This window comes from Protobothrops mucrosquamatus, unplaced genomic scaffold, assembly GCF_001527695.2.
Source record: "Protobothrops mucrosquamatus isolate PMUCROS unplaced genomic scaffold, P.Mucros_1.0 scaffold7, whole genome shotgun sequence".
Classification (NCBI taxonomy): Eukaryota; Metazoa; Chordata; class Lepidosauria; order Squamata; family Viperidae; genus Protobothrops; species Protobothrops mucrosquamatus.
The window spans coordinates 1,613,043-1,629,867 of NW_015386394.1; the positions used below are offsets into that span (position 1 = coordinate 1,613,043).

The 16,825-nt window shown below is 36.2% G+C and overlaps 1 protein-coding gene across 1 annotated transcript in view; it reads right to left on the reverse strand.

The window, feature by feature from the left end:
* LOC107282396 (RNA binding protein fox-1 homolog 1-like) overlaps window positions 1–13,309 on the reverse strand; it is a 32,406-nt gene extending 19,097 nt beyond the window's left edge. Inside the window, exons 1-2 of the mRNA XM_015810168.1 lie at window positions 13,001–13,309; window positions 2,445–2,666 (exon numbers count right to left, since the gene is read on the reverse strand). Coding sequence (XP_015665654.1) covers window positions 2,445–2,666; window positions 13,001–13,087 — 309 coding nt within the window. The 5' untranslated portion in view covers window positions 13,088–13,309. The remainder of the gene's footprint in view (window positions 1–2,444; window positions 2,667–13,000) is intronic.
* Window positions 13,310–16,825: the final 3,516 nt, after the last annotated feature.

The following is a 16,825-nucleotide window of genomic DNA, read 5'->3' on the forward strand; positions in this document are numbered from 1 at the left end:
AGCAAGCGGGACTGGCCTAGGGGATTTTATAGGGGTTTTAATTACTTTTAAATTTGACATTCTCAAATATTTCATTTTAATCAAATTTTAACTAGGTGTAATATGTTAGCTTTTTATCATTTGTCAGCCGCCCTGAGTCCGAAAGGAGAAGGGCGGGATATAAATACAATTAATAAATAAATAAATAAATAAATAAAATGGGCTCTAGATAGCAAATAGTTGACAGAATGAAGGATGTATTAGCCTTCATTTGTATGTATTATTTTAAATAATACCTCCTTCTCAGTCCCAAAGAAACCAACCTTACTTCTGACTTTAAGCTAGTGATCCCTTCCAGTTTTTCTTTGGAAATATTCAAGGAGGGAGCTAAACTGCATTAAAACAAAAAACAAAGGTGTAGGTTGAGCCTAAGTACAAGGCAGCCCTGAACGAGAGCAAACAATAACAAGTGAAGCCCTTGCAGGTTGCTTTGGAAAGGAGTACAGACACAGTGAATACTGTTGAGTTCAGTTTTTAAAAAAATGGACCAGAATGGACCAGAAGTGGATTTGGAAGGACAGGGACTGACTGGAAGCCTCTTATAGACTTTTGGTGTAAAAATAAAAAATAAAAATTGAATTTGTGGTTCATGGCTGATGATTAGACAGCATAGATTATAGAAAGAATATTGTGATATAACTTGAAAGGTTAAAATATAATTATACTTCTAACTATGGTGAAGAATATCAGAAGCCATTTCTTTGTATTTTTTTTCCTTCTATTTTTCAACTTTTTTCTTTTTCTTGGCTTTTTTCTTTTTTCTTTACTTCATATTATTTTTATCTTTTTAAAAAAGCGTCAGTAAAAAATCATACAAAAGAATTATAAAAAGAAAAAAGTGAAGGTTTAAGTTATATTAGGAACTGCTAGTCCAAGAACTCAGTAAAGTTGTTCCATATATTGTATTACATCTTGTGGCTTTGCATCTTAGACTTTACAAGCATGCGTGGAGAGTGAATAAGTACTAGATATTCTACAGAAAGTAAATCACCATTTACAGATGTTTAATAAGAGACATGTTTTCAGCGTTTCAAAATTTCTTGAAAGTCATGATATATGGTAAATTCAAGGCCCTGAAAAATTTATCTTGTTTTAGGTTAATGTATTGTAATGTACATTTAGGTAATGTAATGTATTGATATAAATTTTGTTTTCTAAGAAACTGGGATTAGGATAAGAGAAGAGAAAGTTTGCTTGAATGGAAGGGGTACAGAGGAAGATGGCGGACAGCCAGAAAGAATCTGGGTCCAAGGAAATTACTAAGATAGCAAATGATTATGGCAATGAAGATGTTAAGGAACACAGGGACCCAGGTTTTTGCCTACCCTCAGCTAAGAGAGTATACTGGGTTACTTTAGGGCTGTGTGTCTGTCCCTGTCTCACACACACCCCAGGATTGTTGTGGTATGAAAAGTAGGAGGGCAGTTATGCATGCCACCTTGAACTCCTGATTGAAAGAATGGGTTCAAAACTAATAAATCAATCCTTGGGAAAAGAGCAATTCCCTAGAATTGGCAGATATGAAGAAAAGGAAAGGAAAAGGAAATGTGCATGATCCCAGAGGAATTGGCCATAAAACTTCCTTATTGACCAAAATGTGTTAAATCTAAAGGATGGCCTGACCACCTACTATAACTATACTACTGCAGAAAGACTCAGCAACATTTACATGCAACAGAACCTCACAGATATGTAATGTTTATTCTATATTTATTCTACAAAATGAAAAGTGCAAGTCTTTTCTGGCTCTGAAGATATATCTTTTGACAATTCTGTTCATCTCCAGTTCCCCCTCTTCCCCCCCCTCTAGAAATGAGGGGAGCTGCTTGGAGTTGAGCTTTTACCATGGTCAGAGATGCTCTTCTCTACTGCTTCAGACATACTAAGGCTTTCATTCAAACTTGGAAATCCAAATGGCTGGGGGATCTAAGAAAGCCCCAAGCATTCCAGGAAGCTATGAGTTCAGCAAAATCTTGTATACCAAACCTTGAGTATGGGGAAGCTCTACTTTAATCCACTCCTTTAATGACCCTTACCTTTCAGAAAACCCAGCCATCAAACATGCCACTGTGAATGATGCTATCCCTTCCACGAAACAGCAGAGAATTTTGATAGCTGGATAGTTAACAAATAGATAACAGGAAAATACAACAAATCAGGGTTCAAATACAGAGATGCAGGAAGAGGATGTGATGAAAATGAAATGCAGGCCAACTAATACCCTTTATAGTTTGTCTTGTTTTCTCTGCCAGAGAATGCCAGAACCTGTTCTTGAGGAATACCTAAGAAATGATCATAATTATTATGCAGGCTAGGACCTATTTCTGACTTCCTCAACTACCCCACTGGTTGCCCTTTTCTTGGCATTTCCTTCATAAGAGCTAGATAACCAACCCTCCACTTACGGCAGGAGGTGGAGGCAATGGCAGAGGGTCCGATGCAGTTGTGCCCTGCTCAGGGAAGATGCGCAGGCTGTGATCCAGGGCAGTTGGAGATGGGTACTCAGATGGGGTGCTGTGGAGATGGTATTGTGGAGGGAGCCGGGCCTGGGGTGGCGGCGGTGGGTACTGAGCTGGAAATGTCTGTGTCATGGCATCAGTAGGTGGGACTGCAGCATCTGGACTACCCTGGAGGAATAAAAATCAAAAGAAAATGAAATTGACCACTGCCACAACCTGCGAGTCAAGAGAAGCAAAGGAACCATTTTCTGAAGCAGACTCTTGAGAATAAAATATAAAATCCTCATATCCACTAAGGCTCTTCCCTCTGCGCTCAAACTGCCCAGGAAATTTTTTGTATATACATCTGACACTGTGTGTGAGAGAGAGAGGGGAGGGGGAGGGAGAGGGAGAGAGAGAATCTCAAATTCTTTCAAAACCAATTCTGTCCTCTCCTACAACTTTTGTTATAGAGCTGAAGAGATAAGGGTAACCCATTTCAATAGCCACACAACAAATATAATCATGAAGCACAGTAGAGAACTCCAATGTCTGTGAATGTATATGTGTATACACCCAGAGAATATATCCAAACAATGCATACAAACTACTAAGCCAGCATGTGCACTTCAAATCCTGACTAGCTATAAAAATGGCAAGTGAAATAAAATGTCCTTACCCTCAATAATGAAAAAAGCCTTACATTCATTCTAATTCTGATGATAACAAGCATCTGGTCGTATAACTAGGGCGCCTGAGAAACAGAGCAGAAGGATCCTAGCTAATGCACTCTCCTCTCTCCTTAGTTTTGCTATCCCATGCGACCAATTGCTTCCCCTTCTATTCCCTCCCCCACGAGAAAAACCAAGGGTCCCAGCTTCCAAAACCTAGGCGGAGGGCAGAGGGAAAATTCTGAAAAGTTTTTAGTATTTCACCCACCTACACCAACAGGCCCCATCCCTTGCCACCTCTGCTGCGAATCGCTGCCACGCAGAGAAGGATGCTTGGAGTAAAACACCCACCTATCCACACGTCCCTTCCTCAGCCTATGCTCCACGACTATAAAGGTATCCCTTGTGTCTTTCTCTCAGCCAATGAGCATGAACCTCGGCGCGCACGCGTTCTCGGATTGGCTGCTCTCTTATCAGTTCTCCCGCCCACGCTCTCTCTGCTCTTCTTTGGAGCTGCTGTGTCGGCTCTTTGTCTTTCAGCTGTTTGAAGAAAAGCGCGGGGGGTGGGGTGGATTTTTTTTTTTTTTAAACCAGATCTGATTAAGGCGGCCGCCGACAGCTGCAGGTTTTTCTTGGAATTTGCAATTTGTCCTGCGGTGGCTTAGCACCTGTCCCACCTGTCCAAAGGCAGGCGTGGGGATTAATGGGAGCCTGATTTGGGAAAATGCAAAACAGAGATATTTTTAGGATTTGAATTGATGCCTCAAACAAAAGCAGGCGAAATTGTTTTGCTCAAGACATCTTTTCAAGGCCAGAGTAATTAATCCAGTAATTGCTGGATGTTTTGGTCAGCAGATCCCAACATAATTGAATCTGGCAATTACAGTAAAATGGGTCACCCTATGATCAGATCCAATTTTTGGATCGTTTTGGTATTGTTAAATAAATACTGTGGGCTTTAAGCAAACCCATTGTGAGCCATGGGGTGGTTTTTTTTCAGAAACAATGTCACATGACTTCGGGGTGCTGCAACCAACCATAAATAAGGGCCAGTTGATGAGCATCATTTTTTTTTCATTTTTTTGGTGCTCATCAACTGGCCCTTATTTATGGTTGTTTGCAGCACTCTGAGGTCATGTGACATTTAGTTTCTGGATGTCATGTGATCGCAGAGTGATGATAATATCAGAACTTTGAAACTGGGTTGTAAGTAGTTTTTCAGAGATCTGTTATAACTTTGAATGATTGTTATTCATTTGGTCATAAATTGAGATTACCTGTAGAGGGAAATAGCTTGTATACTCATGGCTTACATGAATAATTTTAAGTAAAAGTGCAGATTGTAGCACTTTGACCATTAAAATTCCATTTGTTTTCAGTATTATATGGTCATCTCACGAAGCATCCAGCGTTTTAACTACATGTTGATGCTGAGGTTCACCTTGATCAGTGCTCCAACAATTTCAAGAACTCACACTGCCATTAATACATGCAACCACATATAGCCTGAATTTCAGGCTGTGACTACCAAGTGGATTTTACCCCTCTTCTAAAAAAAACCTGATGCTTGAAGAGGACTGATGAAAAAAAGTAATTAAAAATTGCTGTACCATATTGAATATGATTTTTCAGAGTCTACTTCCTACAGATTTTTTTGTCAAAAATAGAAACAGATTGGAAAGATAGATACAAGAAAATATCAGAAGAATATGAAGAAATTAAAAGTCTAGTTGTTTTTTTATAATTAGTAAATGTGTCCTGGGTTGGCATAATTGAATGCTAAGAGGAAATGTCTTCTTATAAGAAAAATAAGTGGCAGGAATAACGATTTTAATTTTGCACAAATCTTTAGAATCTTGATTTGGGGTTAAATTTAACCTCATCATATTTAATTGACTGAGTTGATTTATTTTTTTATTTTTTTTATTTTACAAGTTACTAACCTCCACTTCTCCTCCCTAACTTACTTAAGTGCATTATGAGAATAGGACTTATGGGTAATAGTTTCTGTCCCCTTCAAAGATTTATTCCATTTGTGAAATCTCACCTGTTCCCTGAAGAGCCAGACAATACAACGATGAGTACAAACACATATGGTTACATGTACAAGTTTACAAAAATAAGATCAAATCAGATTTTATTAAACAGATGTAGAAAGAGTTATTTGTGAGCTCTGTCGCTGTGTTCAGCAAAGCACAACTGATGTTTTAGCAAGTTGTGTAAACTTTACCAATATTTACTTATTCATTCATTTAATATACTGCTGTAAACAGCAGATTCTACACAGCATATAACAATAAAACAGTAGATAAAACTCAGACTAATAGAACAGTAACTCATATGATACTCATTCATCTTCCCCCACACTCACCCCAACAAACCCCTTCTCTGTAAATAGGATCCATTTTCACTTGTTTCATAGGTAATTAGATACCTATTAACTTGGCCTCCAGAATCAAAGACAGAAACTTGACAGAATCAAAGTGTAAACTTGTAATGAGGTCATATAATTTACTGTGATGTGTGAAACCAGACATTAAGATTTATGTCAGTATTTATGACTTAGCACCATGTATGACACTGCAAATCTAGCCAATTGTCACTAAGTGAACAAGTCATAGGTAAACTTTAGTTTAAATATTGTATGAGCTCAATCATTAATTGATATTGTTTGAAAGAAAATGCATTTTTGTTTTGGTACTATAACATATAAATAGATATTGTTAATTTTTTGAACATGGTAATTTCATAGGATCAAAGAATTGTTTTACAGAAATAGTCCAGTGTTATATCCAGATTTTATTCCATACTGTTCAAAGTGGAGCAAAACAAAAAGAAATGGGCATATAAATATGCACATACAAAATGGGAAGGGTTTGGACATAGAAATGATTTGACCATCTTGCTTTGATTTCCTGCCCCTGCCTTGATGCTGCTTTTATTTTATTTTACTTTTTAGAAAAATACTTGCAATGAAACAAGATAAGCTGAAAGTTGTTTTAGAGTAGTAAACCAGTAAGTTTCTAGTAAATGACTCACATGCCTGCTTAGTAGGACCACTTTATAATATCTCTCTTAGAAGTACCCACTTTCCACCTCCACATCAGTCTTCATCTATTTCTGTAACTGCAGAAGCCCAAGAGCTGACTTTGTTTCCAGATTTGTCCTTTGACCTAATATATAACTCTTCCCTCAAAAAAAAGCATGATATGAAAACATACCAATTTGCAAGCACAACTTTGTTAGTTTTCTATCCTGGACAAATACTTTACAATTTCATTCACCTAATGCCATACTGAGCAGAATAAGAATGTAACTAGTGCAAAAGAGTGTCTCAGAAAATCCATAACTTATGAAAAGGGATGTTGACAGTGGGTGAGTAAGCAAAATCAAAATGCGTGCATCACAAAAGGAGGTGGAGCTTCCATTGCATAGTTGCAACTGCCATCTTGTCTTTTCTTAACCTTCCCTGCAAATGTCCCTGCTTGAGAAAGAGATGACTTCAGTTTTACTCTCTGTTAATATGTAATAATATTTTTAAATCTACAGAAAGTAACAAATGCTATGAAACAGAAATTCTGACATAAAATTCAAACTGGCCAAGAGATGTACAAAGATTTTGTCAAAGCAACTGATTAATATTCAATATAATCAACATTCTTAATTTACAAGTGATGAATAGTTGAAGCTGAAAGTAAATTTCAGCAAAAGATCAACTCTGGTATCGCTTTTCTTTTCTTTCCTTCTTTTTTAAGCTTCAGTCTCATTTGCTTTAGGGAGATTTTTAAATATTAGCAGCACATTGCAAATGTCCAGAGAATGCTCACTAAATCGTAGTCTTACTGTGGAAAAAAATGGAAGAGCAATGTAAGCATTTTTCATTTCCATTTCTCTTGTGTCTGAATGAGCATATGGAAACTCAGTCCATAAACTCTAGAAACAGCTGTGTTGAGTGATCTACATGAGTGTTTTACTGTCAGTGTGACAATTGTTTCAAGCACAGCACACACAGTACACATCCAAACCTGTCTGCATGCTATTATCCCTCAAAACTGTGTTCCCTAGATGCTTTCACGATGGGGACTTTTGTGTAATTAAGCCTTCTACATATTGTGCAACATTAGAAGCAGATCACTGCTAGAGGAAGATTCTTCTACTTAAATTGACAGAGAAAATCATGGCTTCAAGATTTGAGAGAATTCTTTGTTTTATAAGTTGATTTTATTAGCTCTAGTTGTGAAATTGACTGCAACTTGGATAAAATGTCAAGTGGGGACAGCAGGATCATGGAAAACTCTGCTTTCTTCAAAGAAATGGTGATTAAGGAGGTTTTGATTTATTAAAAGAGAAAAATTATCTTAAATTCTCAGGAATAAATGAAAGATGGTTTGAAATCATGATGAATGACAGTCTATTGGATTAAAAAGCAAATGCTTAGCAGCTGAAGTAGCCAACTGCAGAGCTATTGGTTGTCCAAAACAAGTGTTTCTTTCTTGCCAGAGTTACAAACTGTAAACCATATTATAAACAAAACAGATACTATGTCATACCGGTTGCTGTGTACTTATTTGAGCAGGAATTGTGTTTTGGAAGACTACTGCCCACTTACCAGGTATATGACTCACAAAAATAGTTTCACTAAAGTCTTCTGTCTAAATCCACCTTCATTTTGGAGTTAGAAATGTGATCTGCTTATAATTAAATGTGTGTGTGTTTATGTGTAATCAAGAAACTCTCACACAGACAGAAGCTGAAGAGAAGCTTAGTGTGATAGGAAGAGTACTTTGTACCACCTGTTTTCTAAAAATGTCTTTATCCATCCCATGGGGAAACAAAGGGAGAATATAGATATGGATGACATTTGCCAGCCATCACTTGTTCAGAGACTGGTGTACTTTCTCTCACCCCATCAAGACAAAATCTCTCTCTTGCAAACAGTATCACCAGGTAGTTTGAAAACCAGCCCTCCAACACTCTTTCTTATCATAGTTGGCTCCACTTTCAGCACTTATAAATAGCTCTATTTGACTATGGCACTTTCTTGTCACTCACTGCTCAAAAGGGCAGGGGTTTGGGAAGGCAACACATTTGTAAATAGAACCTATATCAAGGAATCTTCTGGAGGTTTGGGGGAAAGTTTGATGAGGGGCCTTTGGCAGGAAACTGGAGTAACAGTTGTTAAGTGGACTTCTCTTTTGGAATCTTTTGCAGAATACCAGTCATAAGCACTATGCAATCCCACTTCACAAAGCTCTAATGTTTGGAATAATACTATATCATAAAATCTATTGTTGCACCATTATGAACTGGGAAAATACTCTTTTGATGTCTTTTCTTTGCATAGCAGGATGCTTTATATGAGACTAATTTAGTTCCCTTTTTTTCTAGGAAGAGATTTTCCAATATCTTGCAAAACTTAAAAAAATAATGTTTACTGTTAATGCTCAGTGTTTGCTTTGTTTTGAATGATGTTAATATTAAGACTCGAGCTTTTCAGCATGCTTTCAGGCACACGGTTGGTAAATCTGTGACTTTCCCATATATAAATTTACTTCCTTCCTTCTGATATGATTATAAGCAAGTGCCCAGTCATTGGCAATAATCTATTCAAGATGAAGATCTTTTCAAGAAGCTTAATGTTTCTTTTGTACTAGACAGCACAAGAAGATGTAGACCAGCAAGCTGACTGTGATATTGAAGTGCAATACATTTGGAGGACATGGACACCAAGTAGAGGAAGCATGCTATAGGCCATGACCAGCACCTGCTGTGTATCCATTTCAAATTTGCCATTGTTCCAAGGACAAACACTATTTGCAATCTCTTAAACTACCTTTGCCTCTATCTTTTTTTAAACATAACTTCTTTTAAATTTATAACCAGTGTGATGGCAGCAGCAGGTCCATCTTGACAGCAAAGTCTGTGTCAAATTTCAAGTGGATTTGCTTTTTGATTTAATGCACATCCTGCTTTTTTGTTGTTGTTATAAAAATAACTCCAGGAATCACAGTAAAGATTTAAGAACAAAACATAAAAATAAGACAATTGATGCATATTTGACTCAGGACAAAAGTATATTAACATAAATTGAAGTTGAGCTCCCTCCCCCAAATTTGCTGCATCTCAACAATAAGAAGGGACAATTTTGTTGCGCTTTCATAATTTAATACAGAGTCCTCTTGCACTCAGTGGCACCTACTGGTTGAAAAATCAACCACCAAATACACTGGGGGGGGCGGTCAACCATTCCTTTTTATTATTTGACTTTATTTTTAATTATTTATAGTGGCTGCTTCTCCTAGGAGATTGATAGTCTTCTCAGAAAAACGGAAAATCAATACACCCATGTCAAACAGCCCATCTCTTCCAAGGTTTGTCTGAGTAATTGGAAGAATTGATTTAAAATACAAAAATGTGAAGTTTGACCCAGAAAACTCTCAATACAATTGTGCCTCTGAATTTTTCTATCTCCTTCAGGAAACCAATTTCATTCTCAAAATGTTTTGGTCAAGAAAAGAGCCTTTTCCATTCCACATTTGTGTGTGTGTGTGTGTGTATAGACCATCTACTTTCCTATATGATCTCTCCAACACATACATACACACATCTCAAATAGCAGGAATCCTGTCAGGCCTATTAATCTCCTGGCAGTTTAATATTCTTTTGTAAAAACAAAACAAAAAAAAGACAGATATTCATTCTTCTTGTAGAGAAAGTAAAAAATCACCAAGGCCAGCAGCATCCAGCAATCAAATAAGAAGAAAATGTTTCTAGAACAAATTCCATTCTGAGACCATCACATCCCAGTTTATCCCCAAAGCATAATAAATTGCCTGTACAGGAAGCTTTGTATTGGGAGAAGAAGGAAAACATCCCTTTCAACTTGAAACTAAAGGTAGATCTAGGCCAAGGATAAGCTGAAGATAAAATCATGAAGAGCCATCCCTCAAAAATGGGTTAGTAAGGTATTTTTATGAGGCTAGCAGGAGAGCCTAGAGGAGAAGCATTCCATAGTTTAGAAGCCATGTGAAAGGAGGTTCTTCTTCATGATTGCTAAGGTTCAGAAGCACAGGTCATCCCTGCAATGGATTTTCCTGCAGATCTTAATATTCAAGTAAATTTATAAAAGGATACACAGTTCTTCAGACAACCAGGCCCTAACCTTTAAGGGTTGAAAGATTATCTTGAAGTGTGCCTGGAATTAAATAGGGACATTATATGACTCAGATTTAATTGCACTGATTAGTAACCAATGGCCTCATTTTAGGTTCTTCATATTGCATCATTTGAGGTTTCTGGACAATTTTCAAGTATGGCTCCACATATAGCACATTGCATTAATTAAATTATGATACTTCTAAGGTGTGGAGAACTGCCAAATTCAATTAGCTCAGGAATGGTCATAGTTAACTCATTAGATGTAATTGTACCCAGGAATGAGCCTATGCTTTCAAATGAATAAGTTGGGCTACTTATTGCTAATGCCACACATAATAATTAGCAATGTCTCAACAGAGGGGTGCCTTTTAGGATATCATTACTAGATACACCTCTTCAATTTTTAAAAATTGCAGAACAATGGCATATGTGCTTCCAACAGAGAGGAAAGTTCAGGAGTTTAAAAAAATAATCAGGTGAGCATGGGTAATACCTGCCTTATTCTATCTAAGGTAGGGCAGACCCATTTTGGAAAGCTTTAAAAAATATTCTGCTTTGTCAGATGTTTTCACTAATGTTAATACTATTAGTAATACTGTGATGAAAGAAGCAGAAATAAAATTTCAGTGGGGTTCTCTTTTGAATTACAAGAACAAAGGAAGCTGATAATTCACAACTGTTTAAAATAGGAATAAGCAAGTTGATGCTTACAAGATGTCTGGACAATAATATCTACAGCGCCTTGTTATTCGACATGCTGGTTGATGCCAATTGGATGCTGAAGAGCATAAGGTTATCTATTTCTGCACTGTACATTTTTAAGCAGTAAAAGTGTTCAGGCACAATTGAACTATACAATGCAATCCTCTCAACACAAGTAACAAATCATTTATAATTTTAATTATATTATTAGATTCAAATTTCTGCCTGAGGTCACAAAACGTTTTATATTATCTCTGGAGTCTACCTTAGTTTGTTAGGAACATTGGTTCTTGGCAGGCATTATTGTTCTGCTTTTGTTATTATGTTGCTTATGTTTTCTTGTTGCATTTTAATCAGTGACTTTGCAGTGTTTAAGATTCCTCTTATTATTTAGTGAGACACAACTGTTTCCCCATGATAAAGATAGAACAAAATATGTGGGGTTTTCACCCAAAAATAAAATAATTATTGCAGCCTCAATGCATAATTGATACACATTTTTGACAAAGGGTTGTCAGAATTCTAAATTATTTCAAAAGCATCTCATTCAATAGGTTGTTGATTATCATATATTGGTGTGCAGTTGGATCACAAAAATGAATCCCACAGGGTCCAAATTAACAAAATGCAATTGTTTACATGGCATACTTTATCCAAAAACATAAATCATATTATGAGTTTTATATGATGGCTTGGTTCATACACTATACCATGACAATCACTGGGTTCCTTAAACATTTTTAATGCCTTCAAGTCAGTGTTGACTCATTGCAAACTTCCTGGACTAGTCTCTGCTTTCTTGGTAAGATTTCAGATATATCCTCCTTCCTAGGGTTCAGACAGAATGATTGGCCCAAGCTCATCAGTTGGCTTTGTGCTTAAGCCAGGATTAAAACTCATGGCCTCCCAGTTTCTAGCTTGGTGGTTTAACCACTATACCAAACTGGCTCTCCTAAAATATGTTTGACCCAATCCAATTTTAGCCTAGCCTAGTCCAGAGTATTGCACAACCCAAGCTAGAAAATGAATAGATGAAGATACTTAGGCAATCTGAAAGCTAATTATGTCAATTCAATCATTGTGTAAGTATTTAGTGTTGGTCCAAAAGTAAACAAAACTGCTTGGATGCCTATGTTCCTCAGGATATCATCAAATCAACACATCTCCCAGGTTTCGTCATTTCACACTTGCAAGGGATTTTAGGATGCTTTACCTATATTGTAAAATCATTAGGGCTTTTTTTTTTTTTTGCTCACCCATGTTATTCATGCATTCTACCATTTTTTTCTTCTACAGTGCTGAGCATAATTTAAACTTGTAACATAAATGAAGATAGGCTGTGCTCTATTAATTATAAAATACTTACAATATCAGGAATAGCCCTCCATACATTGAAGTATAGGGTGGTATTTGTTTCTATTTCATTTCAAAACCACTAACAGTTTTGGCTGATTAAAAGATTATGAATAGTGTGGCATCACTGAAAAATTAGAAGAAAGCCAACTCCTAAATAGAGTGGAATCTGAAGGTGTAAACTTTTCCTCTCATCAAATCTATTATGCTGTCCAATAAAGTCAAATTTGCTTTTTAAGATTATCATTTAAACTTTAAGACTGGTAGAGAGCAAAAAAATGTACAACAGAAGTTCCATCCATTATATTCCTAAGGTCTTTCAGTGGACAGGTTCCACCTGATGTACAAACTAAAGGAAATCCATAGTACAAAGGACAGAATGGATCGATCTCCTAGTTCCTGAAGAAGCTGTAAATATCCCTTTCCATATAAGGAGAAGACTTTCCCTGTCTGAGCAATTCTGTAAAAATAACTCAGGAATGGAGAGATTTATCAATGGGGGAAGCTTTATCAGCTGTCCCAAGACCACCAAGACAGGCACAGCTGGGCTTTGTCAATGACACTGAAACTTTTCTTCTATCTCACACAAACAGACACAAACACATGTATAAATGTATACATAATTACAAATGATCATACCTGAACCAGCCCAGAGTAGCATTGGGGTGCCGGAGGATAGACAGGCAGGCTGTAGGGGTGCAGAACCACAGCTGGAGGGGACAACATGGCACATAATAAAGGAAGGGCCCTACTACTAAGTCCCAAAAGGAGTCAAAAGTGCCTCTGTTCAAGCAGCTTTGGCACCAGCTGAGGGAGTGTTGAGTGGCAGATGGGACAGTGCCATTGAAGGACGCCAACAGCTGTCAAAAACACAAGCGTCTGTCGCAAACCCTTTACTTAGACCATCCTAGTAGTATCATATGCTATTATACTGAGTTGTACGCAGTCCTAAATATTCTTATTTTATATACATATTTATTTATTAAATTTATATGCTGCCCATATCATTATCTAAAGCAACTCTGGGTGGAGCACTGAAGATACATGATCTTTTTCCATGTAAACACATATTTATCAATCATTTCTTGGATAAATCATTATATCATATTGCCTAATACATGCATTTGAAAGCAATTCTAGTTTTGTATATTATTTTTACAAAAATACTTATATATGCATTCTTGCCCATTTATTTTGATTGGAAAACTCTAGTTTAAAAGGTTTGATAAACCCAACTGAATTTTAATTCACACATGGATTATACTTGCCAACTTAAAAACAGGTCAAATGTATTTCCCATGCCTAATAAATATGGTTCCTGAATGTGTCTGTCTAACATTTCCTGCTTTTTAAATTATTTAAAGCCCATTCCTTAATAAATATACATCTTTCCACTGTTTAAGATTCAGTGATGAAAATCTTTCTTTCTTAGCGCTGGCATGTTTTTGGTTCAACACTGCAATTATTGTTTGGATATTATTTGTGTCATTGGATTTTTTTCTGGCTCTCATACTGCAAACCTCCTGATTGAAAAGAAGCCAAACCATTTTGTTTTTTTGTTGTTGTTGTTTTTTACAAAATGGCTAACACTACCACAGAAATAGATTTTGCCCTCCACTAATTTTTTGTTTTTTAATTTTTATTGATTTTTCAATTAAAAACAATAACATAAATATGATGCTTTTTATCACAATATCAACCAAGAAAATAACACTCAATACATTCACGGAAGTGTCCGGTGTCCCCCTCCCTGCACCCCCCTCTTTCACTTACCACACCTTCCTCCCCCCAAACCTACAACCTCTCCTCCTTCCTCCCTCTCTCCTACCTCCCTTCCTCTCTCAACCATCCCATCTGGTGCAGTTGGGGTACCCACCGGACACCTCCTTAAAAAATCACATATAAATCTGCAATACATCAATTTATATACCTATCTATTCCCTTTCCCCCCTCCCCCCCCAGGACTTCCCAGAGCTGATCCAGGTAATAAACACACAATAATCCAATTCTATTCAAAGCTACTCATTATTACTACACACTAGTATAAACTTACCATGACTCTAAAACAACATTTACATACAAATTTTATAAATATTATCAATATTTGTTGTATATATTTATGTTTAAGGTTTTTAATCAAAAGCTACATGATAATTATTCAATTCATACTTTCTCTGAATATAATCTATCCATCTTCTCCACATTGAGATAAATTTCTCCTGAGAATGGTCCTTCAGGTACGCGGATATTTTTGCCATCTCTGCAAAATATGATACCTTCTGTCTCCAATCATCCATAGTTGGTAACGTCTTTTTTTTCCAATTTTGAGCAACTAATGTCCTTGCTGCTGTTATACAGTACAACATCAATTTCATTTCTTTTTGATCCAAATTGTCCATAATACCCAATAAAAATAACTGCGGTGTAAATTTTATCTTTTTCTTAAAAATCTGTTGAATATTCCACCAAATCTTAATCCAAAAGGCTTTAACATCCCTACATGTCCACCAAATATGATAATAAGTTGCGCCCATACTATCACATCTCCAACATTTTGGTTGCAAGTTCGGCTACATGCAAGACAATTTTTGGGGGTCCAAATGCCATCTATAAAACATTTTATAAAAATTTTCCCTTAGATTCTGTGCTTGAGTGAACTTGACATTTCTTACCCATTGTTTTCCCAAGTTTCTAACATTATTGGTTCTTGAATATTTTGAGCCCATTTAATCATACAATCTTTAACTAGTTCTGTTTCCGAATCAAATTCTATCAAAACACTATATATTCTCCTAATATGGGCTCTACTAATTTTTTTAATGATGAGGCTGTCTAATCTTTTCTCCTATTTCTATGCTTCAGATATTTGATTTAGTTGGAAGATACAAATAAAGGCTTCCTGCTCCCTCAAGTCTAATATGATTATTACAAAACTCATATTACAAACAAGAAATATAAAAATATCTAGATACAAATGTATGAAATAAATAAATGGGAATGCAGCTTTATATTTTGCATTAGCTTTTTTTTTTAATTAAAGGATGAATGTAGAAGGAAGGGAAAAATGGTTTCATACTAAAGGTGCAAATCCCACATATGTTCAAAACTGCTTTGAAGCAAAGATGTGAACATTCACCTCATCCGAGGAAGAATTCTGGAGAAGTAAAAAAAAAAAAAATATTATGGGATCTTTGGATCAAATTTAATAAAAGTATCTATGACAAACTTTACCTGGTTAAGTAATTGTTAAGAGCAACAGCAACAGAAACCATTGTTCTGAAGGCCAAACTTCTTGAGCATAATTAAGACCCACGTTGTAGGCAGAATTAGGAGAGTGGCTGAGACCTTTGCTTTAGGGGTTTTTTTCTTTTCCTTATGACCAGTTGTTTAGTGACCATTCAAAGGTACAATAGACTTCCCTGGAGCATTTATATACCCAGATTCAAAGTTCTGGTAACCACCTGTATGCTGCAGTCTTGTGACTGCACTTTGAGTGCTCAGTAATCAGCCTGCATCTATAGCCATTTGCAGCATTTCATGGTCACATGACTGTTTTATGATTGTTTCCCCCCAAATTGGCTTTTACATCCAGTTTTCAGCAAAACTGGCCCACTGCAAACCATTGGTTTGCTTAAGGGCTGCTGCAAAAAAGGCCATAAAATTAGGTTGGTTATTTGGGTTTTATAACTGCCTATAATTTATTTATATTTTATCTGTTAATATAGATAAAATATTTATATTTTGTCTATAATATATTTATAATTTATAAATATATTTATAACTATCATGACTTATGGCTGTAATGAACAGGCTTCATTATGATCAAAACCTGTAAAATGGTTGGGTATTTCTTATCAGAAATATACCTGCTGAGGAGGATTTTTAAAATTAAGCCAAAGGGTTTGTGAATTTAAGTTGCAAATTATGTAAAATTAGGGATGTCCCGGAAAAAAATGCAGTCATCGATAACTAATTATAAACTAGCAAACTAATAGGGTTATCATTAACCAGGCAAAAAGATCAGAGTGCAAATTTTAATATACCTCAAGTGCATGTGCATATTTATTAGAATAAATAAATACAACACTCACCATTGTGCTTTTTTCTGTTATTAGATTATATCTGTAAGAGTTTTTATTTATCCAGGGGCCTTGTGCAGTGAGCCACACCAGGATCTAAAGATTTAATTTTAAAGGTTGGCAATCACCTGATTGTACTAGGAAAATATAAAGCTTTACAAATCAAATCATTGGCCAAAGAATTGTCAGCATTGACTTAAGAAGATAAGTAGAGCTAAAGGGATTCAGGCCCAAAGGCTTTTTGGAACTTTGCAGCAGCACAGGAGGGCTCCTTAATTTAAGACCATGTAATCTACCTAGCATGGTCCCAATGCTGAACTAGCTATGGTCTCACAGCTAAGCTATTAGGAATACATTACTATTTAAGGCAAGAAGAATGGTATTT